At 44.2% G+C, this 23,671-nt stretch overlaps 1 protein-coding gene across 1 annotated transcript in view; it reads left to right on the top strand.

The window, feature by feature from the left end:
* Positions 1-22,731, top strand: part of KSR2 (kinase suppressor of ras 2) — a 425,537-nt gene extending 402,806 nt beyond the window's left edge. Inside the window, exons 16-20 of the mRNA XM_006890405.1 lie at positions 4,747-4,843; positions 6,336-6,469; positions 11,186-11,317; positions 21,192-21,321; positions 22,594-22,731. Coding sequence (XP_006890467.1) covers positions 4,747-4,843; positions 6,336-6,469; positions 11,186-11,317; positions 21,192-21,321; positions 22,594-22,731 — 631 coding nt within the window. The remainder of the gene's footprint in view (positions 1-4,746; positions 4,844-6,335; positions 6,470-11,185; positions 11,318-21,191; positions 21,322-22,593) is intronic.
* Positions 22,732-23,671: the final 940 nt, after the last annotated feature.

Here is a 23,671-nt window from a genome sequence, read left to right as displayed (position 1 = left end):
GGGGCGTATGATGTGCCAAGTACTCAGAGTCCCGGAGAAAGATGCTGAGGACAGAGCCTACAGTTAAGAGCTTCAGCGTAAGACCCGCGCTGGCTGGCTCTCCTCTAGCTCTCCAGCTCTCTTCTAACTTTGGACAAGCTATTGTTTCTTTCCTAGCCTCAGTTTCCTCATCTGTGAAACAGAATTACACTATCCCATCAGATCTAAGATGCCATAGAAATTCGCAATTTACATTTTATTTACTGCCAAGCAAGAACAACATCTAATCCCTGCTGCTGTCAACTCAGTTCTGACTCTTGTTGTATGCGGTCAAGTTGGTACCGACTTATAGCTGACCCTCCAGAGAGTTTTCAGTTAATTAAATGGGAGGAGATTGCCGATCCTTCTCCTGTGGAGAGGCTGGTGGATTCGAACCACATGCCTTTGAGTTGGCAGCGTAGCTCCTTACCACTGAGCCACTAGAGCTCCCTTCTCTCCCATAGGGACCCTACAGGACAGAGTAGAGCTGTCCCTTAGGATTCCTGAGGATGTAAATCTTTTACAGAAGCAGGATCTGCCTCATCCTCCACAGAACAGCCAGTGAGTTGGAACCCCTGACCTTTCAGTCGGCGGTTCAATTCTTAACCTACTGCATAGACAGTCTCCTTAAAAAGGAAAAACAAGACATTGCCAATTAATCTTTGACCTCCCAATGATTGCGTGACACATTTGATTTCAGAAATGTGAAAACAAGAGGAAACATGGGTCTTAGACTCAATGGCATCCAGGCGTTAATGCTCGCCTTGTGGGACCGGTGTGCCTGCCCCCTGAGAAGGGCTCTATGCCTCAGCTGCTACTGTTCCTGTTCCCCATGCTTCCTCAGAAGATGATAGCTCCACTGTCACTTCAAGAAGCCTGGTGGAGCAGTGGTTAGGTGCCTGGCTGCTAGCCAAAATAGTTGGCAAGCTCTGGCAGTCTACTTCTGTGATGATTAAGTCACAGCCGTGAGGTAGTCTTTCCCTGTCCTGGAGGGGGACTGTCAGTCAGAATAGACTGTCCAGCAGTGAGGAATGTCACTCGATATCTACATCTCTGTAACCAGCCCAACTCCCTCCTCCTTGTCCTGCTTCCCCCAGCCTCTTCCCTCCTAAGAGCCACCACTCCATGGACTTCTAGAACATGATTACTGGTGTCTACTCCTGTGATTTGTGTGAATCAACAGAGTTACTTCATTTGTGGTCTTGCATGACTGGCTTCTTGCTCAACAGAGTGGATGTAAAGGGAGCTCACATAGTGCACTCTGCAGGGAGGTGCACTGCTAAGCCAAAGGCCGTGCCTCTCCAGGGGTTCAAATCCACCCGGGGCTCCAAGGGAGAAAGATGGGCAGTCTATGCCCATGCAGCCTGCAACTCAGAAAGTCAGTATGAGTAACTTCTGACTTGACAGCAGTGTGGGAGTTTTTTTAGTGGTTGTTTTCTGGTTTTTTAATGTACATAAATGTCTTCCTTGGTTTTTACAGTTAGCAGTAGCTTGTTTGCTATTGTCCAATGGAAGTGTATTTTGTGGCTACATCACAGCTTATCTACTTTCACTGGTTTCCATTTACCACGGTTATTCTGGTGCATGTATTTGAGTGACCATGAGTGGCATGTCTGTTGGAGATATGTCTAGGAGAGGAATTTCGGGTTACAGGTTCATTAGTATAATTGGTTCCTTATTATACTATAGTGGATGTGCCAGGGAGGACTTGGGTGTTGTAGTTAATGCACTTGCCTGCCAACACAAAGGTTAGAGGTTCAAGAGCACACAGAGACTCCTCAGAGTAAAGGCCTGCTGAGCTAATTCCAGAACACTCGCCCCTGAAAGCCCTGTGGAGCATGTTCTGTTGTGATACCCATGGGGTCACCAGCTATTAGAATTGAGTGGACACAAGCAAGTTTCTGGCTTCCAAAATTGTATTACTTGTTTATACTTTGACCAAGCAGAGTCAGCCTGCCTCACAACACCAGAGACCAAAGGATAGCTGTGTTGTTAGATGCCAATGAGTTGAATAGAACTCACCGAGACCCTACGAACTACCGGCCTGAACCCTGTCCTATCCTGTGCCATCTTCAGCATCTCTGACACTCTTGAGCCCATTGCTGCATCAGTCCATCTTGTTGGAGGTTAGAGAGAGAGAGAGGCAAAGACGTCAGCAGTTGTCATTGGGAAAGAGGGTATGAGCAGAGAAAGTAGGTAGTGTTGGATCTCGGGCACCCATGACTTTGCTGCTGTTACCCTGAGCTCAGACTTTGGGGGTCTTTCATGGTTATTTGCTCTGCTGTCTGAAGTGAGGATGGTGCTTTGTGGGCTGCAGCCTATAATGAGTGTAGGTAGCTGATTAAGAGTGAAGTATCCAGGGGAGGGAGTCCACCCACATCGCCGCCGCCGTCTCATACACTGAAATGTCAATACGGTTTAATTGGCTCCACAGCCATCCCCTCTTCCTCCTCTCCTCCAGCAGACACAGCAAAGACCAGACTCAGCCCAGCATTGGGGGACAGCCTTGAGTCATCATGGGCTGCCTCCCACCAGTTTATGGGGTGATCTTGTGCATGCGAATCGGACTCCCTGTGAGTCAACCATTGTTCAAGTATCACCTTAAGCAGGTGAAGAAACAAATCCTAGTTGAAGATAATATAGTGATAGCGAGTTCCTTGCATGGATATGTGGGTGGATGGATGGATGGATGGATGGATGGATGGATGGATGGATGGATGAGAGACTAATTTTGTACACGTGTTGTGGTGATTAGATGCTGTCGAATTGACCATGACTCCTGGTGACCCTAAGAACAACAGATTGAAAACTTCCTGTTCTGCACCATTTCCATGAACTCTCCCATGTTCAAGTGCATTGTTGCAATCACTCTGTCTTTCCATCCTACATGTCATTTTTGTATACATGCATATGCTCTCTCCTCATAGATATGATTCGTTTCCAAAGAGTGGCTCATTATGCAAAAATCAGTGTTAGGCAAAAATGGAGGATAACCACATCCGATTACAAGATCTAGCATTACCTACTGTCAAATGATTTCATTATATAACTTCCAAGTTGCATCACTGCACAATGGCCACAGCACTAATCAAGACCCAGTCCAGATGGCCATAACCTTAATGATCACAGCCAACACTCCTCTTGCCTTGTACCTCCATATCCATTACTGCCAGATGCACGTCAATAATTTGCAAAATAGTTGAATAGTAGATTTTTTTCCTCTGTTATAAAAATGCAACCTATCAGTGTATTAGTCCGTAAGGAAGGAGTAGATGTATATGCAACTGGGAATGTGTGTGTTCTTCATAGTTACTGCTTCTCACACTAATATTTTATGAGCACTATCTGTGTGCTAGGCACAAATAGGTACTTTCCACACCTGCGCTCCTGTGATTCTTCTAACTACTCTGTAAGGCAGAGAACGTTGGTTCCATTTTACAGATAATGAAACTGAGGCTCACAGAGATTAACTCGCATGCCGATTGCCAGTCAGTCACCAAATGACAGACAAGGATTCTAATCCAGAGTCCCATTCTAAACTCGTTCTTCCTTGACCACCATGCTTCCCAGTAGCTGCTAGACACTGTACCTAGTTCTTTCTCTTACTCAGCTGGGATAGTGCCTCTATAGTTATTGTTAGTTCCTGTTTGTAGATAAGAAAATGGAGACCTAGAGAGATTCAGTGACTCACCCAAAGACACAAAATAACAAGTGGAGATGGCTTTCAAACAGATCCTTCTGAGACTAGGAAATGCAATCTCAGAGGTCTGGCACTCGAGAAACAGTCCTTAAACACTGGCTAAATGAATAAAATGCATGGAACATTTTACCAGTAAATTCACAGACTAAAAGAAAAAAAAATCAAGCTGTTATTTTGATGGAGATGAAAATAAATTTTCATAACAACATCCTATGATATTTGATTTTATGAACCAGACGCTCTGCTGTTAGCTGAAGATGTTGTGGTGAACCCAGAATCCATCCACTCACTCATTTGTTCATTTACCTGGTGATTGTTTACTGAGTGCTTGAGGGGTGGGGTGGGGTGGAGGGTGTCTTGGGAATCGGACTTTCCAAGGTGAGAAAATGAACCAGTGAGCATGTGGGCAGCTCAACGAGAAGATGTTGGTTTTTCTGCATAACATCTCTTTCCATCCTGTCACTCATCCTAAACCGTTGGGCCTCAAAATGCAAAGTGCAGCTGCAGATAGTTTGGAGAGCCCTCTGTCTAGAGAAGCATCTGCGTTGGGGCTCATCTCGTTGCTGCTCGCACACTCTGTCTGAAGGCCTGAATGCATCGTTTGCTGATGACACTTAGCACGCATCCACGGTGGCTCTGCGGGTCCTTCCTGACGGTCCCCCCACCCTGGCAACTGGCATTGAGTGGATGCAGCTGGTACAGAACAGCCAGCAGAGAGCTGTCTGAGTGCTGTCTGAGGAGTCCAGGATTGTTGGTGTAGACGCGCTTTCCACCTGTGAGAGGCTGGGATTGACTGACAGCACGGAGTCCACTTCTGTGCTCGTCTAGAAGCCAGACACTGGTGAAGATCCTGAAAGACCCTAAAGCACCACCTCCCTCGACCGGATCTGAGTCCAGTCCCCAGGCGCTGTAATTTCGTAGGCATAATGGGGGCATGTCCACTCTGTAGGTTTCCATGGTTAGCGGCTGTGGTGGGTTGCCTTCGTTTAAACCACGGCCTATCATTTCTCTATCCTTTTGTTTTTCAGCCTCTGTAAAGGACGGACCCTCTATTCTGTGGTGAGGGATGCCAAAATCGTCTTGGATGTCAACAAAACAAGACAGATTGCCCAAGAAATTGTGAAGGTACCGTCGACTCTGGGACCCCCTTCTTAACTTTAGAAAGACCCAGGCCTGTTCCTGAGAAGCCCCACAGGAGTCTCTCCGGAGAGTCCTGACTTGGCTACAGACCATCAGCGTAGGCTTAAAAGGACACAGACTTGGCCTGAGTAATGTCAGCTCATATCTAAGTGAAGATTTTCCTGAGGTACGACCAGCAGGCGTGGTCCTCCAAGGCCCTCCACTTGATATCTCATCCCCATGATACTTGGACATGTGAGAGGCTCAGGGAAAGGATGGGCTGCTAAACTTTGGGATCCCTCACCCCCTGTTGTGGTTGTTGTTGTGGTTGTTGTTAGTTCCTGTCATGTTGACACCAACTCATGCTGATGTTTTGTACAACAGCACACAGCATTGCCAAGTCTTGTATCATCCGCATCGTCACCAACGGGGCAAGTTTCTTGTGGCTTTTGTGCCAGTCATTTTACCCAAAGTCTCGCGTGTCCTCACTGGCCCTCTCCTTTACCCAATAGCATGTCCACCGCCAGCAACTGATCCCTTCCAATGAGGTGTCCAAAACTCTCCTAAACCTTGTCTACTGTGATGGCCATTATGGCCCTGTTAGTGTTTTGAGTATCTGTGGCGTAGCTTCAAACACCATAGCAACCATTATGCATATGCCTCTACCCCTGTTGTTTTTGTGTGCTGTCAAGTTGGGATCGACTCAGAGCTGGCCCTCCAGGGGGGTTTGCACAGGCAGTAAATGGCACAGAAGTTGACTGCCCATCCTTCACCCTTAACCCCTTGCACCCCTGAATTTGGCTCCCATGACTGCAAGCCCATCTCACTCCATGGCTGCTGCAGAGACACCCAATTGTTGGGTGTTGTTTTCTTATTGAAACCCCGGGGGACATCCTGTGCTTTCTGATGGGGGCCTTGTTAGTTATTTGTACTCTGGCTTTGATTTCCTATTGGAAGCCTTAAAACTGTGCTGCTAGAAGAAATGAAAATGTGATGGCTCAAAAAGGCCAAGAAAACAAATTGAGATGTTCACCCTTGAGCTCGAAATCCAGAGGGCTCTTCTCCGTACCCCCGATGGCTGGATCTTAAGGAGCTTGATACACATTCCAGAGTGGACCAAGGAATGGTGAAGTCATTCTCCAAGAGGAAGTAGGGAAGGTGGTTAAAGGGATTCCTTTCCTCTTGAGACCTTCTTCCAAATTTGGTACCTACTCAGAAGAAAAGGCCTTCTGGGGAAATTTCAGGAAACAGAAGAGCTGGGGGCAAGAGTGAGGGTGAGGGCAAGTTTGTGATGTGGGTCCTGCCTATTCTCATCACCATGCCTTCTTCCAGAGCCAGCCTTATTCTCTTAGAGGTTGGGCCCCAGGCTCTGCAGATGTTAAGTGTGGTCCCACTGGGAAGGCTGGGTTGCCAGACAAGGCTTGTGGCCCCCAGCCAGGGTGACAGCAAGTGCCCCGGGTTCCTCAGGCCATTATTATCTGTGCCTTACTTCTTGTAGGGCATGGGCTACCTCCACGCCAAGGGCATCCTTCACAAGGACCTGAAGTCCAAGAATGTCTTCTACGACAATGGCAAAGTGGTGATCACAGACTTTGGGCTCTTCAGCATTTCCGGGGTGCTACAGGCCGGCAGGTAAGAGGTGACAGAAAGACTCCAGGGTACTTGACAAATGATTGAGGGAGTGGGAATCATTCCAATGGCTCAAAGACCCATCCGGGTGTTAGGGTCGGGGTCACTGAGCTGAGTTGCAGTGCTGCCATGCTGTTGAGGGTGCCCAGGGCATGACCTGATGCCCATTTGGGCCAGCACCTGGCTCACCTGCACTGCCAGTGGTGCCTTTGAGGATGTGCTATTGTGCACAGAGCATCTCCAAGCTCTGCCATACTCTTGCCCTTGGCTTTGACTAGAAGGTTCTCTCTTACCCGAAATGCTCACCTACAAATGGGGATCTCACCCTGCTCTTGTGAATTGTGAGTTTATATCAATTCATTCCTTGCTGTAGCCCACAGTTAAGAAGCCCTGGGTTAGAGATCAAACCTGCTGAGGTCTGACTTGGCTTTGCCACTTACTGTGATTTTATTTAACTTCTCTCAGTTGTAGTTTCCATGCCTATAGGGCCAATCCCCTCATCTGTAGGAGGAAACCTCCCTGGCAGGGTCCTTATGAGGGCGAGATGCACTAACACACAGCCAGCAGCCAGCACAACACCTGGTGACAATCATATACAACCAGAAGAGCTGCCACTGAGTTGCTGTAATTGTTATTAATTTGCATATGCCTCCCAGTATCACTCGAGAGAATCATTAACCATCGTTAAGTAATTAACTCTCCAGCACTGCTCACCCTCGAGCAAGCTGCGTGGAGTTGACTGTGTGAGAAACAGCTTGATCCCAGATAGGCGATGGCTAATTCAAATGATGTACCTCTGTGACTTATAATTAGAAATATACGTGTACACAGACACAAATACACAAATGCGCACTGCACGTACACTATACCCACACATACATACCATACTTAGGCACTGAATATACCACACACATGTAACACATGTACACACACATATATGCACGTCACACACCCCAAATAATACATACCACACACATAACACACATGCATACCACCTATACACAATACAGAAGTAAACTCCACACACACTATACCACACTCACACCAAATGATACATACATCATACACCCCACGTATGCTCACCGCACACATACAGACTACACATAGCAAACAATATGTGTTACATATATCCCACATACAACATACCCTGAACCACCAAGAGAACAAACAGGTCCATCCTGGAGAGGGTGAAACCAGGTTGCTTCTTGGAGACAAGGCTTTTGAAGCTCTCACATATTTTGGGCATGTTGCCCAAAGGGCCCACTCCTCAGAGAGGGACACCATGCTTGGGAAGGTGGAGGGAAGCTCAGGAGAAGAAGACCCCAGATAAAATGGATTGACACAATAACTGGGGTAACGTGGGTAGGTATGTCAGAGACAGTGAGAGGCAGGCTGCAGAGCTATTGTGCATAGGGTTGCTGTGAATTGCAGGCAGCTTGATGGCTCAAAACACCAAGATGCTCAACAAGACTTATTTGCCCCTCTGTTCTCCCACAGCTAAAGGTTTAGGTGTTCACAACAAGGCACAGTCTGCCCAGCCTGGGCATGGGCTGGGGTCGTCCAGTAGAACGAGCGTGCCCTGAGCATCCACCCAGCGCCCTAGGTTTCCATGGGAGCACGTTGCCGGCACTGCCAGCATCCAGCTGCTCCACCATCAGCGAGAAAAGGTGTCATTTGAGATGCCAGTGCCATGGTGCCAGCTGCTCGCAGACTGTTATTAATCATAATAATAACCATAATGAAGATGATTGGGGTTTGTCATGGTGGGCCCATCGCCATGGGAACGGGACACCCCAGAGTGTCTCTGCCAGGCCTGGCTCCTGGCCCCCTCCTAGGCATGTGCCCACTCCCACCTCAGGCTGAAGAGGTTTGTGTGGTCACATTCCTCCTCCTCCTCCTCCTCCTCCTCCTCCTCCTCCTCCCAAGCCCTGGGACTCTAGTCCTCCTCTGATCCCCAGGGAGTCAGGAGGAGATGGTCTGGACATATGGGAAACAGGGAAATGGGACGTGAGCTTTGTGCCAGCAGTGTTTCCGCACCATGAATGACCTGGCTGTGCCCCTGGGAAGTGTTGACTGGCCCACACCAAAGTCTTCATCCTTGGAGGTCATCCTCCCTTTGAGCTGTAGCCTCTGTATCGAGTCCTTAGGATAAAAAAAATGCACATCTGTGATAATAACGTCCCATAGTTACGACACTCTGCCTTGTACTATGCACTGCCTCATTGTAATCCTTGCAAAGACCATGTTGATGTTGTTACCGTCAAATCGAAACCGACCTAGAGCTGACCCTCCATTGGTTTTCCAGAGGCAGTAAATCACATGAGAGGAGATTGCCCATCCTGGTGAGATTAGAACCACGTGCCATTGGGATTGCAATGCATTTCCTTGCCACTTGGCTACCAGAGCTCCCTTGCAAAGACCATTGTTGCTGGTTTTGATTGCCATCAAGTCGAGCATGACTCATAGCAGTTCTATGAACAAAAGAACTAATGCCTTCCCTAATGCCTATCATCGTTTCTCCAAGGTCATAGAATTCCCAGAGATAATGCGGTTTAGGAAGTGGATACCACTTCTGCTTCCAAACCTGTTTTACAACTGGTAGCTCCATCAAGCACTGCCCACATTGGGAAACCATTCTGGTATTTGATACCCCAATGGCACAAGGTTTAGCATCACAGCAAACCCAGGTTACTTCATATAGCACATGGACAAAGAGTGATATACAAAGTGGAAGAGTGTTTCTCCAGATATAACAGCCCTAGTCTCATTTAGCAATGGTTAAGTGCTGTCAAGTCCAATACGACTAAGAATAAGCTTTGCACAAAAGACCTGAACTTTGTTCTATAATTAACATCATTTCTGTACATTTATAGAGTTTAGAGAGTTTGTAGAGTTTCCAGGGGCAAAGACCATAGGAAGTACAAATTAACAGGCCTATTTTGCAGATAGAAAAATGTAGACTCAGGCCCATGAACCTGTAAGCAGCAGGTTAATCATTAAACTCCATGGGTATCTGACTCTTAAAACCAGGGCTCAGGTGACCCTTATCGACAAAATGACTTGTACATGGTTGGAGTCCTGTTTTCTGGTTTGGGAGGAGGTATGTCTTTGGTCTGTTGTGTAGACATGGGCAGGAAGTGTGTTTTTGGTTTGATGTGTTGACATAAGGAGTAGGTATATTCTTGATCTGTTGTGGAGACGTGAGAAGGAGGTACGTTCTTGGCCTGCTGTGTAGACATGGGAAAGAGATGTGATCTTGGTCTGCTATATAGACATGGGGAGAAAGTGTGTTATTGGCCTGTTGTATAGACATTGAAAGAAGGTATATTCTTAGTCTGTTGTATAGGTATGAAAAGAAGGTGTGTTGTATGTTGTGGTCTGTTGTGTAGACATGGGGAGAAGTTACATTCTTGGTTATATAGACACGGGGAAGAGGTATATTCTGAGGCTAAGTTGTAGATCTGGGAAGGAGGTGTATTTTTGGTCTATGGTGTAGACTTTGCAGGAGGTGGTTTGGGTATGTTGTATAGACATGGGATAGAAAGTGTGTTCTTGTTGTGCTGCGTCAGCAGCAGTGTCAACCATTCTATCATGTGTCACTAATTCTGGAAGGACTCTGGGATGTAACCACTCTCAGGTGGCCATGGAGACCTTCTCACCAGACACTGTGGTCCTTTACGACCTCACCATCAGTGACCCCAGACCCGTATGCTCCTCTCTCCTTTGACACCCACTTCCCCTGTGTTAACTGGCCCTTCTCTCATGAGTCTTCAATCACAGAAAGCCACAGGAGAATGTCTCAGATTTCCAACCCAAGAATAAGGATCTGTACTTTCTGAAGACTAGCGGTGTGGAGAAGGGAGCTTCTATCCTTCCCCTTCCAAGGATATATCCTAAGGATATATTCCTGGTTATACACATAGGGGTGAAGGGATACATTCACATTGTGTACCCAGAGATGGTCATTGCAGCCTCATTTACAGTTGGTAAAAATAAAAAATCAGGACCCTCTTCCTAATGCCCATCAACAAGAGTTGAAGATGTACATTTCAATTGACATGATGTGTTTACTTTACCCCATTATTATTTAGATTTCTGAAGTGCCCCACAAGGACTCTGCTTTGAGCCTTTATTCTAGCTTTCCCCTCTGCCCAAAATAGTCTTCTTCTTTGTCCACTTGCCATGTAGCTCTTAGTTCAGATCTTACCTCAAGGAGCTCCCTCTCAGTCTTTGATATCTTTCCTGATTCCAGTTTCTCCCCTAGCTGTGTGTTTCCCACTTAGTTTGAGTACTTAGTAAGTTTCCTTTCTTAGTAAATTCATTTGTGTTCTCTCCCCCGGGAAGTCCTCTGATGGCAGGGACCGGTCTTGCTCGGTGCTGTCTTCACAGAACCAAGGCTGGAGCCCAGGTGCTGGAGGTGTTCTATGTGTATTTGTGGAATGGAGACATGCAAGAGGGTCTGACAGTGGCTGGGTCCTCTGTCTCTACTCTGACTGCTTCCTTGCACCTTCCACTGCTTCTGGGCCTCAAGCAGGTGGTCAGGCAATGCTCAGTGTGTGTAAAGCCATTAGGACAGTGGCAGTGGCCCGGGGGTGATGGCCAAAGCCTGGCTTTCCCTCAAGGGAAACATCAGTGGTGATGGTTCTGAGAATGGTGGTCATAGAACAGGCCTGGGATGGGACTGCTCCCAGCAGCTCTCTCCATGCTTTGCTTTTCCAGGCGAGAGGACAAGCTGCGAATCCAGAACGGCTGGCTGTGCCACCTGGCCCCCGAGATCATCCGGCAGCTGTCCCCTGACACAGAGGAGGACAAGCTTCCCTTCTCCAAGCACTCGGATGTCTTCGCGCTCGGGTACGTGAGTCCCATCCTGGCCTTGCCTGTCTGCCGCTACAGCCTGGGCAGAGGACACTTCCTGAACCTCCCTTTTGTGCTTTTGGGAGGGACAGAGCACCTCTTTGTGGGGTGGATGGCTGGATTTGTGGGTGAGGTTGCAGAGCCTAGGGGGAAAAGCAACTCTGGAACCACCTGTTATGGCGGCCTTGGCAATCCATCTCATTTATTCATTCACTCATTTGGTAGATATTTACCACTGCCTGATGTTTGCTGGGCCGTGTACTGCCAAAAGAACAGGCAAGTCTGTCTTGGAGGGAGTACAACCGGGGCCTCCTCAGGGTCAAGGGTGGTGACAAGTCCTCTCACATTCTTTGGGAATGTTGTCAGGAGGAAGCAGACCTTGAGAAAGTTCATGGTGCTGGGAATCATGGAGGATCAGCGAAGGAGAAGACCTTCAACGAGATGGATTGTCACAGTGACTGACAGTGGGCATTTCAGAAGTCATGACAATGGCACAGGATAGGGGATGGTTCAGACCTGCTGTTCATCGAGTTGTTCTGAGTCATAATTGACATGATGGCACCAAACAACAATCACATAACAGCAATCATAATAACAGCAGGTTATTAGGAGAGGCTATTCCCTGGAGATGCCATCGTGCAGAGTGAGGGTCAACAAATGAGAGGAAGCCCCTCAGAGATGTGGATTGACACAGTGACTGCTGCATGTGCCTGCATATGTCAGAAATGACAAGGATATCATAGGTTAGGAAAGGATGGGGTTCAGATCTGCTGTTCATAGGGTAACTATATGTCGTACTCGACTTGACAATCTCACAACAACAATCATGCTAGAGCTGTAAAGTCTGATACTGTATTAGTTACCTCCTGTTTGACATAAGTTACTGACTTAATACAGCACATGTTTATTACATCAAGACTCTAAGTAACTTAACAGAGGTCTAGTCAGGGTCACCTTGCAGTCAGGTATCAGCCTGGGTGCCTTCATCTGAAGACTTGCTGACCTGGGGACCTACTTCCAGCATGGCTGTTGGCTGGAGGCCTCAGTTGTGCACTGTACAAGCCCTCCATCGGGTGCCTGGGTGACCTCACAACCTGGTGGCCACTTTCTCTGGAACTCGTGACCCAAGAGAGAACTTCTTCAGCCGAGCTTTATGACTTAAGACAAACAAGCAAGAAAGGGCTAGTAGTCCGCTTCTGAAAATCAGCCAATGAAACCATGTGGTCCTTCGTGGTCCAGTTTGCAACCGATCGTGGGCGTGGGACTGGACTGGGCATGGCTTTGTTCCACTGTGCTTGGAGTCAGCATGAGTCGTGACGAGGGGCAGAGATCATTATCATGAGGAGCATGGGGATGGCGCAGGACACAGCCAGGCTTCTGTCGATGGATTGCTGAGGGTGGTGGACTCAGTGGCACCTAACACCCCTCGCCTTAGCTTGTCCAAGGGATCAGCCGAAGCACCAAGGGACATGAATGGTGGGGAAGCTGCTTGGGAAGATGTAGCTCTGCAGATGTGTGCAGTTAGATTTCACGCCACAGAGAGCGTTACTGGGGACCTGTTCCAGTGGAAAGCACCCCACTGTGTGCCTGCTGTAAATCCCTGATGGGGAGGATGTGGACCTGGCGTCTGGATGCTGTTGCTTGAGCCCCCTTTCAAGCCTGTCACTTGCCATGATTAGTTTATGCCCGAGTCTTCATCTAGTTAGATATCGTTATCTAAAACCAAATTGCAATAATTAAGTCAGTATGTTTCAGTGTAAATTTAGCAAAAGAAAGAAATGTAATTAACAAAATGTACCAAAGTAAGTAATTGGTTTTTCTACTGCAGTTTTCATCCTTAGCTGGTTTTTTTGTGTTCTTTTTCCTAAGTGAGTTTCTCTTCAAAGTTGAGTTTGAAAGGAAGTTTTAATGAGGTCTTTATTCCTGACACTGCTGAATTCCGAGGGACCTGGCGCACTCGGCTTCCTTCCAATTAGGCACATCTTGTTGCTTGGGAACCTCATGCTCTTCTACAACTCGGAACAAAAATGCACCTTGGAAAGTATGCTGAGCCTCCTGTGCTGCTTTTTAACCTGCTTTCTCTCATCAGCTCATTCCAAGCCACCTTGGATGCAGGGATCATTGTTCCCAATTGTCAGATGAGCCCAGGAAGCCTCTGTAGTCACTTGGCTGGGGACAGTCAGTGACAGAGCTGGGATTCGAACTTGTGACTGTCTAACTCTAGCATGGAGATAAGACTGTCATGGCACAGTGCAACTGCTTTTCCTCTGTCATATGAGTGGCACCCACAGGTGTCTAGGCCTGCTTCACCAAGTGCCGCCAACTCCAGGACAGAACACAGAGTCCTCACTCCCCTCATCTCCAGAGACTCTTAGATAGGACAGAGTATATGCATTTCAGAGGCATATGATGACAAGTGATACAATCCTGGAGTCAGAAACACTAAGTTAAACTTTTGGCTACATCAAGTATGCACTGTGTGACTGTGGAAAGATATGTAACTGGGCCTCAGTTTACCCTTCTGTGTAATGGAATGATAATAACCATAAAACCATACCAAGTTTGCCATTGAGTCACCTGTGAATCATAGTTGGCACGTGTGTGCCAGAGTAGAACTGCATGGTGTATAGGGTTTTCTTTTTTTTCTTATAACTTTTTTAAAAATTTTATTATTTTTGTGTGAGTGTACCGTCAAATCAGATCTGACTGGTACAGGAGGTGACTGTCCCTCCTTCCTCGGCAGAGCATCTGGTGGATTAGAACCGCACGCCTCTGGGATTGTAGTTGCATCTCCTTGCCACTAGGCCACCAGAGCTCCCCTAGGGTTTTCTTTTATCTGTTCATCTAGTTTTAGGATTTTCTTCTTATTTGGAGCATATATAGCAAAACCTATCACCATTAACACAAAAGTAAATCCATCCAGTCATCATGGACATCTGGTCTTTGACAAAGAGATGAAATCCACTCTGTAAGGTGGAAAGACAGCATTAACACTAGCACCTAACTGGGAACTCTTGTAGAAATCTGAAACAAGATCGATACCTCACACCATATACAAAAGCAATTCAAGAAAGATCACAGGTCTAAATGTAAAATCTAAAACTATAAAGATCATCAAAGAAAAAAATAGAAGGTCTACTTAGAGGCCATAATCTTTGTCATAAATGGACTATCAAATATAACTGAAAGTGTACAATCAGCAGAGAATCAATTCAATGACTGGGATCTTCTGTAAACTAAATCCTTATGCACATCAAAAGAGTTTTTCAACACGACAAAAAAAACAACCTAAAAATTAGGGGAAATGTCAGTGTAGCCTTTATTATGTTGAGCAATTTTCTTTCTTTCTTTACTATTTTGTTGGGGGTTTTTATCAGAAAAGCATGTTGGATTTTATCAGTTGCCTTTTCTGCATCAGTTGAGATGGTCATGTGATTCCTTTCCTTTTTTTGTTTATGTGGTGATGTATATGGATTGATTTTTCAGATGTTGAACCACACTTGCATCTTTGGTATGATTCCCACGTAGTCATTCTATATTATGTATGTTATACATTGTTGTTGTTGTTGTGTACCATAGAGTCGGAACCAACCCATAGCTGACCGTCTGGTGGGTTTTCAGAGACAGTTGATTGCACAGGAGGAGACTGCTCATCCTTCTCCCATGGAGCTGCTTGGTGGTCTCAAACTGTGTGCCTTTAGGATCGCAGCGCAGCTTCTTGCCATTAAGCCATCTCATCTTCGTTGTTGTTAGGTGCTGTCAAGTCAACTATAATTCATAGTGACACTCTGAACCACAGATGTTGCCCTATCCTGTGTCATTCTCACAGTGTCTCATATGCTTAAACCCACTATTAGAGTCGCCGTGTTAATCCATTTTGTTTCCCTGAAAGATGTATTTTTCCAGGGACTGGCCCCTCCTGAAAACATGGCCTAAATGTGTGAGCCCTTCCTTGCCCTTCACCATCCTTGCCTGTAAGGAGCACCCTGCTTGCAGTTCCTCCAGGGCAGACTTGTTTGTTCTTCTGTTTGACTAACACGGAGGACACTGAAGATGGCACAGCAGAGCACACGGTTTTGATATGTCTTGCCTTAGATCATCATTGCTGCAATGACATCTACCAAAACCAACAAATTAATGCAAAATGTTGTTGTTATGTGCTGTTGAGTCGCCTGCAACTCATAGCGACCCTATGTACAACAGCCCTAAACTCCGCTCTGTCCTGTGCCAATCGCACTGTCTCCGACACTCCCATCCCAATTACTCCAGTCACTGAATCAATCCACCTCATAGAGGGCCTTCCTCTCCTGCGCCGTCCCTCCACCCTCCCAAGCATGATGTCCCTCTCTAAGGACCGGTCTCTCCTCACAACATGTCCAAAGTATGTTAGACGGAGCCTCAGAAGCCTTGCCTTCAAGGAGCCACCCGGTTTAACCCTTTCCAGGACAAATCTGTTTGTTTTCCTAGCAGTCCATGGTATTCTCAATACTCTTCTCCAGCACCACAGCTCAAAGGCATCACTTCTCCTTCTATCCTCCCTGGTCATTGTCCAACTCTCTGATGCATAACAAGTGATTGCGAAGACCATGGCCTGTATCAGATGCACCTTAGTCTCCAGAGAGACACCATTGCTCTTCAGTACTTTGGAGAGGTCCCTCACAGCAGACTTTCCCATGGCAGTGCGCTTTTTAATTTCCTGGCTGCTGGTGCCAAGACTGTTGACTATGGAGCCAAGCAAACTAAAGCTGTGAACAATCTCAATCTCTTCACTATCCATCCTGATGCTGCCAATTGGTCCAGTGGTGAGAATCTTTGTCTTCTTGACATTGAGCCTCAATCCATATTGTAGGCTGCAGTCCTTGACACTCTGCAGCAGGCGCTTCAGGTCCTCTTCAGTTTCAGCAAGCAGGGTTGTGTCATCCACACAACGCAGATTGTTGATAAATACAAAATAGTAGGTAGTAATTATCTTCCTTTTTGTGGTAGATTTGCCTGGCATTGGTGTGAGGATTACACAGCCACCATAGAATGAACTCAAGAGCATCATTTTTCTTTGTTGTGGGATAATCTGAGTAGAATTGGTATGAACTCTTCTCTAAATGTTTGGTAAAGCTCTCCAGTGAAGTCGTCTAGGCTGAGATTTTATTTTTGTTTGGGGGAGTTTGTTTGTTGTTCACATCACCAATTTCTTCTTTTGTTATGGGTCTGTTTAGATTTCCTGTTTCTGTTTGTGTCACTTTAGGTAGAATATTTCATTTCCCGCCCCCCCCCCCAGGTTTTCAAGTTTGTTAGAATGAAGTTTTCCATATTTTGTAATGATTCTTTTTCTCTCAGTCAGTCCTATTGCAGTATTCCTTCTTTTTCCTTCTTGTGGTTAGTTGCATCTTCTCAATTTTTTTTCCTTTCTCATTTTGGCCGGTGGAGCTCTGGTAACCTAGTGGTAAAAAGCTGCACTGTAATCCCAAAAGACACGTGGTTTAAACCCACCAGCTGCTCCATGGGGGAAGGGTGGGTGTTCTCCTGCCCTGCAATTAACTGCCTCTGAAAAACCACAGCAAGGTCATCTGTGGGTCAGTTCCAACTTAATGGCACACAACAACAATGACATTTTGGCCAATAGTTTGTCCTTTTATTGATCCTTTCAGGCTCTTGTAGATTCTTTCTGTTGTTTTTCTGTTTTCTGTTTCATCTATGTCTGCTCTGATCTTTATTATTTTCTTACCTTTTTAATTGTGAGCTGTTTTTACTGCTATATTTCTATTATTTTCCCATTGTAGGGTTGAGCTCTTGATTTTGGCCCTTTATTCTTGTTTGATGTGTGCATATATTGCTAAAACCTTTTCTATGAGTATTGCTTTTTCTGCATTCCAAGATTTTGGTTTGTTGTGCATTTATTCACATTTGTTTATCAAAATGTTTACATTTATTGCCCAATAATCTTAAGTACAATGTTATTCTGGGTCTATGCATTTCATTTGCTCTTGTTCATTCTGCTATTGATTTCTAACTTGACAGCATTACAATCAGAGAAGATACCTTGCATTGTCTTGGTGTTAATGTTTTAAGACTTTGCAGTGTTAGCCTAAGAGTTAGCTATCTTAATTGCAGACATATGATCTCACAAATTGGTATGGTCTTGCAAATCGCCAACAGTTGTGGGACTAAGAAAAGAGAAAGAATGCTTTCCAAACTGAGCAGCAAGACTTGAGGTGAGCAAGACTTGTGGCAGCAAGACTCTGGTGGTGGAGAGGCATTGGTATTGCTATAGACAAGCAGTGGACCTGAGGTTTCTTGCATTTGTGCTGGCCACAGCTAAAGGTTTGGCTGTTCTTGCCAGGTGCTTGAAGGAGAAGCTAACTTATAACTTGCTGGATGCATGTTTGCTTGGAGGCAAACCTTGCTGGATGGTTTGGATTTGACTGCTGAACTGAAACTGAAGCCTAGACTTATTGAGGAATTGTGCCTTGGGACTGTTGGAATAAAGCCTAGACTTGGATCGTCAGATATTCCTTGCCTCCCCCACTCTCCTATTTCCTTCCTTAATAAACCCCATTGTACCTTAACTATGAGTCTGTGTGTCAGCAATGAATAAAAGAACCTCTTACTATTGGTGGGACTCTTTAGGCACCATGGGGCTGGTCTACAGACTCTTTATCTGCTTTCTACTCTGGAGTGGTAAGAGGCTGTGTTATTTTCACTCCTTTCAGAGAGATGCTTATAGCCTTGTGCCTCACTGTCCCAATTTCTCCTGCCCTTTAGACAGACTTGCTTTGAGACTTCAAATATTCTCAAGACTGAACAGTAGTGTCAGTAAAGAATATGTACTGTGCTCCTGTTGGGTGGTGTATTCTTTTTATGTCTGTGAAGTCAAGGTGATTGACTGTTATTTAGGTCTTCGAGGTCTTTGTTGAGTTTCTTCCTAATTATTCTATCATTTAAAGTAGTGTGTAAAAGTCTACTATTGCTATTATTCTAGAATTATCTAATCTTCTTAATTCTGTTTGAGTTTGTTTCCTTTATTTTGGAGCTCTGCCATTGGAGATAGATATAGCTATAGACATAGATGATAGATAGCTATAGAGATAGATGATAGATAGATAGAAAGAAAGAAGATTACGGCTCTGTCTTCTTGGTTGACTGGCCCTATAATTAGTGTACCATGTTCTTCCTCATCAATTAGAGTGGATTTTTACTTAAAGTTTATTTTATCAGTGATTATGATTGCCATTCTTGCTCTCTTTTGATCACTGTGTGCTTATTTTCTGTCCTTTGATTTTTCCAACTCATAAATATCTCTGTGTCTAAGGTATGCAGGCTGCATATTGATGAGGCATTTTTTAAATGCATTTTCTTAATTGTCTCTTGACTGTGCATTTAAACAATTTATATTCAATGTGATTATTGACAAATATGAATTTATTACTTGTCTTTTGAGTTTGTTTGGTTTTGTTTGTTCTGCTTAATTTTCCTTTCTGAATTATTTTTTATGGATTTTTCTTTTTGTATCCCTTATTGTTGATTGATGTTTTCCAAATCCTTTTATTTTCTTCTTTATTTTGGTGAATAAATTTATTCCTTTTCTTGTAGTTACATTGAAATTTAGCTTTATCTAACTAAGATTAAAATAGTCTATTATCTCTTGATATTACCGTGACTTCATTCCTTGTTTTTATTTTGAAAATGTCATTGTTAACAGAGTAGCTCTCTTGTTCTCTGTTTTTAATATTACTCCTTTGTTTTACTTCTAAGAATTCTTTATCTAGGCTGATATTTGGGTAACGTGTGGTATCATGGGTCTTCATTTCAGATTACTGTCAGATATCATTGGTTCTCAGTGTACAAGATTCTCTTCTTTTTTCTAATTTTTTTAAATTACTTTTTATTTTATTTAAGAGAGAGTTTACAAATCATATGAGTTTTTAATTCATATGTATTTTGGTTTATAACATTGCAATGTTTAGTATTGATTATTCTTATAAAGTTGGTGTATGGTTTTTACAGATTCTCTCAATTTCTGTTTTTCCATGAATGTCCTAGTTTCATTATGTTGTTGTTTTTGTTGTTGTTGATTGCCTTCGAGTAGAGCACGACTCATAGTGACCATAGGAACAAAAGGCCTGAAGCCCCTCTACAACTATCGATATTTATCAAAGTTCATAGAGTTTCCAGAGGCATGTTATTTAGAAAGTGGATGCCATTATAGTGCTTTAAAAACAGTTTGATTGGATATATGATTTTTTTTATTTTTAATGTGATTTGAGTCAAAGTTTACAAAATAAATTGGTTTTTCAGTCCATCATTTATAGATATTTTATCTTAAAACATTAATTACAGTATCCACAATGTCTGATCTTCAACTTACTGTATATTGCCTTTCTCTTCACCCATCTTAATAAGTGACTGTTAGCTGTTTATTAATTTTTATTCCCCCTGGTTTCTCACGCTGGGTTGTTGTCTGATCTCCTCCCCAAACGGCTGTGCTGCTCCACACTGGTCAGCAGGGCACGATCAATGCATGAATCTCTGTTTTCCTGCTGACCTCCTTCTGCCTCTTCTGCCAGTCAGTACTCAGTCTTTCTATTCAACCCTCTTTTTGACATTCTGTGATCTGAGGTCTTTTGTGTGTGTCAGTTTCACTCAGTTTCCTCACGTCTTTGTTGTCAAAGAGTCACTTCAGTGTGGCATCATATTGACTGGAAGTCTTTCACTACATGAATTTAATAAAAAGCAATTGCAATTCCATTTCCAAACTAAAAACAAACCAAAAAACCCAAACTAAAGCCTCTTGTAATCGTACTACATAAACTTAGATATTATTACCATTTTGTTGTGTTTCTCTTTATTGTTATACACAAGTGTTTTTAAAAGAATAACATACCTTTTTAAAAATTATTACATTATTTTTTTAATTCACATTGTGTTTTATATGATCATTCCCATACATTATGTCTTATAAAATTAATTACTCTTGATCTATGGCCACTATTACCCCATCTTTTCAGATCCCCACTGGATCTTTCCTAATTCCTTCACCCCCTCCCTCCACACATCAAACTCTGTAAACTCGTGATATATCCCCCCTTCCCTTTTTGAATAACCATACACATCTTACTAGTCATCCTTCTGTTTTTATAATAATGGTCTTACACAGTTCATATGAACCTGAGTTAGTTCACAACATTTTACCTTATATGCAGTTCTGTGTTCTGCCTTTTTTCACTTAAGATTATCTATTGAATATTGTTTTCATATAATTAAAATATCTTTGAAGGATTTTAATAGTGGGTAAGGAGTTATGCTGCCAACCCAAAGGCAGGTGCTTTGAATCCACTAGTTCCAAGGGCAAAAGATAGGCACTCTCTTTTCAAGAGATTCACAGCCTCTGAAAAACAACCGTTGTGTTGATTTCCTGTTTGACTGTAATGAGCTGGTTGGCTGGAGTTGGATGCCATTCCATTTTACCATCAAGAATACGATGAGCTCCTATTGTTGAATAACTGGATTATTTTCACTATTACATATAGCGCTGCATAGAGCATCTCTGTACATGATTTGTGTCCAAATCCCTGATTTTTTTAGTTACAGTTGTTTGCTACAATTAAGAGTCAGAGATTTTAACCACTCTAGGTTCTAGGGTTTGAACCCATTCAATTCAGGCACCAAAAGGAGACATTCTGTGATAAGTGTGATTTCTAAGATCTCAAGACAGATTTAAGTGCATTCCACATGGCAAAACGCCAGTCCTGTAAGGAAGAAATGAAGGGGTGGAGTGGGTCAGACAAATGCTGAGTACATGTGTGTGTGGGGAGTAAGTCCAAGGTCTCTAGTCGTGTAGCTCACTAACAATACACTTTACAACATCTGCCAACAGCACAATCTGGTATGAGCTCCATGCCAGGGAGTGGCCTTTCAAGACCCAACCTGCAGAAGCAATAATCTGGCAGATGGGCACAGGCATGAAACCCAACCTCAGCCAGACTGGCATGGGGAAAGAAATCTCGGTGAGTGATGGGCAGAGGGGGAGGCCTTCTTTTTCTGTATTAGGCTTTTCCATTAATTGGAAAAAAAGAAAAAAGGACACAAATACCTGTTCTGCTGGCTTCCTTCTGCTTCTTCTGACAGCATGCGTGTCTTCTCAGTGGATGTTTCTTTGACACCATAGTGATCATAAATCAGTATGATCAGTTTTGCTTTTGAATTGCACAGGAAAACAAACAAACCAAAAATGCCATTATAAAACAAAACAAAAACTTTTTTTTCTGCCTTATTAGATAATGGTTTGGAGCTTAGGCAGTAAGGTCTCAGCCCTGTGCCCGTAAATCAGAAACCTGTCCCCAGGGGTGAAACTTAGCTAGGTTTTTCCTTAAAAAATGGAACCAACCAATCCTTTTGTTTTTGTTTTCATCCATTCCTTTTATATTCCCCATAATCTCACAAGTATTAATGACTCTAATTTTATTTATATCTCCATAAACGTTTTCAAGGCATTTTCCAATACAAAACAAGATATACACAAATGGGGAAAACCTGAATATTTTCTTCTAAAACAAAGCATGAGGAATAGCATATCTTCTTTTAATTGAGAATTACCTGTATCTATGTTTGTAATTAAGGTGCCTTGGTGGAATAATAGGTTAAGTGTTGGGCTGGTAACCAAAAGATCAGCAGTTCAAATCCACCATGTGCCTTTTAGGAGAAAAATGAGACTGTATTCTTCAGTTAAATACAAAGCCTCAGAACTGACTCAGTGATGATGGCTTTGGTTTGATTTTTATGTAATTGCATAGGTATTTTTTTCAGAGGTGAAAAGATTACTAAAAGTAACTTTTCTCCTATGTAATTTTGAAGGTCACTTACAGTGTTATAATATGAATAGAAGCCTCAAGATGCTGTAGACACTGTCTGTTTTGAGAAAAATGTCAAGAAATTCTTTGAGGAGTGTTCTTATTCTCCGTGTATCCCTGGCCTTCAAGGATAGATTTTGCCTAGTGTGTTACTCTGAAACAGAAGAGTGGAAGGATGGATGAATGGAGGAATAGATAGATAGATAGATAGATAGATAGATAGATAGATAGATAGATAGATAGATAGATAGATAATGGATAAAGTATGAGTGAGTGAGTGAGTGAGTGAGTGAGTGAGTGAGTGAGTGAATGATAGAGTGATCTGAGAAAGAAAAGATGGTTAAACAAATGGACAGATCCAATGAGGTGCCCGGGAGGAAGTCCAGAAGCCACTCCTTATGTTCAAGGACCACATGTGGTTTCTTGTAGGACATCCTTCTCTTCTGCTGGGCCTTTGAGCAAGAAGAGAGACCTACCTTCACCAAGCTCATGGACATGCTGGAGAAACTGCCAAAGCGGAACCGCCGCCTGTCTCACCCGGGACATTTCTGGAAGTCTGCAGAGTAGGTTTTCTCCTTCATCATCTCTCCTCACTGTCTTGTCCTCTGGCCTTTGTTCCTTTTTACTTCCATTTTCCCGCAGTCTTCCAGCCCCTAATTACCATGTGGTATCTCTCATCTAGCAATTGCATCTGAAAACCCACCATGTAGGATCTTAAGCCCTGTGGTAACTATGGTTATCTCCCTTCTTATCTCTTGCCAATGACCTTCACCTGGTGAAGTTGTTGCTGGGTCCCTCCATGCTCTATGGAGGTATCACGGGCACCTCTCAGTGGGATCTGGCTCTCATCACATCTCCCTATGAGCCAGAACCCTGGACCTGCCTGGCTGTGCTCAGCTCCCAGCAATCTGACGATACTGCAGGGAGAAAGTGCAAGGAAAGCCCTCAGCTTCTCACTGCCACACGTGTCTCTCTAGCTTTCTCGTGAAGAGACTCAATGCCATATACCTCCCTGTTGTCCTTGGCTCAAGGTCACCCATCTGGGATAATGACCGTGACCCCTCTCTAGAGGAGCCTTCTCCACAGCTGTGACCTCAATGACTAGTCTGTCCAGGAGAGGCCCCTCCCCAATTGCACCTAGCTGTGCTCACACACAAAGGCACACTTGAATACAAAACACACACGTACACAGAAACCCTACACGAACACACTTGTTTGTACGTGCATATGGAAACACTCAGGTGTACACACATATAAATCCATGAATAATCTGATCACTTGGTCCGTGAATACACTCAGACACAGATATAAATATACAGTTGCACTGATGCCACCTCCCACTATATGCCTGTACCCAGGTTCACAAGAACAGGGTACAGGTGTTGGCATGGCAGCTGGGAGAGTCTTCCCAGAGATGGCCAGAGGACTCAGGTGGGAAGGTGGCATCTATGGTGTGAATACCCTGGAGACCTCTCCCATGTCTTACTGTCATTGAACTTGCTGAGCA

The sequence above is a fragment of the Elephantulus edwardii genome, unplaced genomic scaffold (assembly GCF_000299155.1).
Source record: "Elephantulus edwardii isolate Elephantulus edwardi_28Jun2011 unplaced genomic scaffold, EleEdw1.0 scaffold00089, whole genome shotgun sequence".
NCBI classification, from domain to species: domain Eukaryota; kingdom Metazoa; phylum Chordata; class Mammalia; order Macroscelidea; family Macroscelididae; genus Elephantulus; species Elephantulus edwardii.
Note: the sequence above shows the minus strand (reverse complement) of the source record. Positions and strands in the feature narration are given on the sequence as shown.